This window comes from Saprolegnia diclina (assembly GCF_000281045.1).
Source record: "Saprolegnia diclina VS20 unplaced genomic scaffold supercont1.65, whole genome shotgun sequence".
NCBI classification, from domain to species: domain Eukaryota; phylum Oomycota; class Saprolegniomycetes; order Saprolegniales; family Saprolegniaceae; genus Saprolegnia; species Saprolegnia diclina.
Window position 1 is genome coordinate 122,046 of NW_008246132.1, and position 2,542 is coordinate 124,587.

Below are 2,542 nucleotides of genomic sequence, written 5' to 3' on the forward strand. Positions count from 1 at the left end.
GCTACCGGGTGCCATCGCGCGCCTCCGCAACACGTCGGTTGACGATAATTTGATGGCGCAGCCGACGCAGTACTGCTGGGTTGACTTTAACAAGGCGTTTGAGCTCGCGCATACGGCGGCTCGTCAGCAGCGCTGCCTCGCTCAGTACGATGCCAACGGCGCCGTGTACCTCGAGTCTGTCTTGCGCAACACGGACCGTCATGCTTTTGCGGCCGCGTACCATACTCCTGGTAGTAACTACGAAATTGCGATTCTGCGTGGTCTGGAAGGGACGGTCGCGGGCGTTGAATGGCTTGATGCCATCGCATCGGTTGCGACCAGTGTCGACGAAGAAGTGGCATATTGGCAGCGCCATGGCATTGGCGCGTTTCGCTACCAGTGGCACAACCTCTTTCTGCCGGGTCTTGTCGAGACAGTGACGCTCCGCAATGTGTTTGGTCTGGAGACGAGTGTCATCTTGAAAAGCACCGTCGAGAGCCAGGGCCCTTGGACAACCGTCGTCTTTAGCCCTCCCTTTGTCCTGGATCTGCTATTTGCCGGCCACTGCAACGCGAGTCTTATTCGTGGTACACCGGACGATATCCTCAATACATGGTGCGATGGCCAATCCCCGAGGCCGTTCGAATCCTTTATTGGTCTCAGCCCGTACGAGCGCCACATCGGTGTCGTTCGTGATACGCTGGGACCGTTTCTAGCGATCGATCTGTACATCGTGCCGGTGCTGTCGCCCGTCGGCGCTTTGGCAACCGACCTTATCTCTGCGTTTCACGACACCTTGAATGCATCGTCCGCAGCTTTGTACTCGGCACTTGACGGTGCTTTGGTGGTGACGCCCGTGCCGCCTGCGTGGCCAAGTAACCTCTTGGTTTATGGCGGCAGCCCTTTCTGCACGTATCTCGAGCCTCAAACGTATGTGCAGGCGCCGTTCACATCGACCGACGACTGCACCCGATCGTCGCAGTGGACCGTCCGCATACCGCGGCGCTCTTTGGTTCTTGCTCTGGCACTGGTCAACGACTCGATTGACGTTATTTGTGCACAGCAGTCTCTTACTAGTACAATCTGTGCCAAGACGCTGCTTGCTGCAAAAGAGCTCGCTCCTCGAGGCCACCGTGACTCGACTCTGCTGCAGAACGCAACAGCGGCGGTCGCCGCGCTCAATATTAGCGTCATGCAGTTTGCGTCGGATGTGAGCCAAGCCAACTACTCGTTGCTACTGCAGCCGCTACTGCAGCCACCATTTGCATTCTACGGCTGGATCCTCCTCTTGGACTGGATAGCAGGTATCCGTGAAGTGATATCGCTACAAGGCGACAATGGAACACTTGTCTTGATCTCGGACGCCTACGACACAACGTCGACAACGCCCACCAGTGCGGTGATCGGAAGCTCCACTCTTGGTCTCTACTACTTGGTGGCGTACTCGGTCGTTGCGCTCGGCGCAGTTGCTCTTGCGACGCTTGTCGTCTCGACCGTCTCGCATCACGACGTCACGGGCACCAACTTTTTTGTCTTCAATCGCGTCGCGGGCTCGACGTGGCTCGGGCGTCCGCTGCTTTTACTACGCGGAGGCAGTGCCATCCTACTGCTGAGCTCGGCACCAATCAGCCTCACGCAGCCGTATGGCGTGTTTGTCCAGCTCGCGCTGCCTCGGCACTCAATCTGGGAGACGTCCATCATGGCGTGGGAGGCGACGTGGGTCAGCTACGTTCTCCACGAAGTGGTTTTACCTCTACGATACCAGAATGCTTGCTTTTTGGCGATCCTTGGCACCGCTTTGGCATGGCTGTGCACCGTCATTATCGACGTCGCTTGGCCGTTGACTGTGACAACGAGTGTCGACCGAGAGTGTTCTATCGCGGAAGCGTACTACACGATGCTCTGCGCGAGCGCTGTGGTGCAGACCGGCCATCGTCAGCGACTGCTGCTGTTGAGCGCAGTGCAGTGTCTCGGACTTCCGTGCCTTTGGCTTTTCAATTGGGCGAAGTGCAAGAACCGTCAATCGCCCTCCTTAAAAGATGCCAGACTGCCGTTCGTGGGCCAGGTCTTCCTTGCCTCGCGCCATGACGCTGCAGCGCAACTCGCCTCGGGTCTTATCCCGCTTGGACCGTGGCTCTTCCTTGATTTGAAGCTCTGGCGACTACTCATTACCTCACCGTCGGTCGCAATCATTGGACCATTCGAACCACACGCGGCCGTCTATAGAGACAATCGTTGGGTCCCACGGGTCTGGGTTGTCGTCGGCACGATGTATGTGGCTGCAGCAATCTACAGCAGTGTCTCGTACCTCGGACTCGCCCAAGGGCTCTTGACAAACGACTTGGTCTGGCCCGCCTTCAACATGACGGGGTCGCACAGCTTTCTCGCCAACTGGTTCAACGAGCCGGCGCATGTACTGGGTGCAGACAGCTCGGCGATAGCACTCACCAACCACCAGCAAATCAACGCTCTTGGGCTGTTCAACCTGTCGCAAGCGTCCGTCGCGTTTCCCATCCAACAAGGCGCCAGAGTCCAGTACTCAACCCTAACCACACTCTCGGAT

General features: G+C 57.7%; 1 protein-coding gene across 1 annotated transcript; it reads left to right on the forward strand.

The window, feature by feature from the left end:
• Positions 1–52: 52 nt before the first annotated feature.
• On the forward strand, positions 53–2,528 carry SDRG_13969 (hypothetical protein; the record flags this gene model as incomplete). Its single annotated transcript, XM_008620070.1, has 2 exons — positions 53–2,466; positions 2,516–2,528. 2 exons carry the CDS (start codon positions 53–55, stop codon positions 2,526–2,528), a joined length of 2,427 nt encoding a protein of 808 aa, XP_008618292.1.
• Between the last annotated feature and the right edge of the window lie 14 nt (positions 2,529–2,542).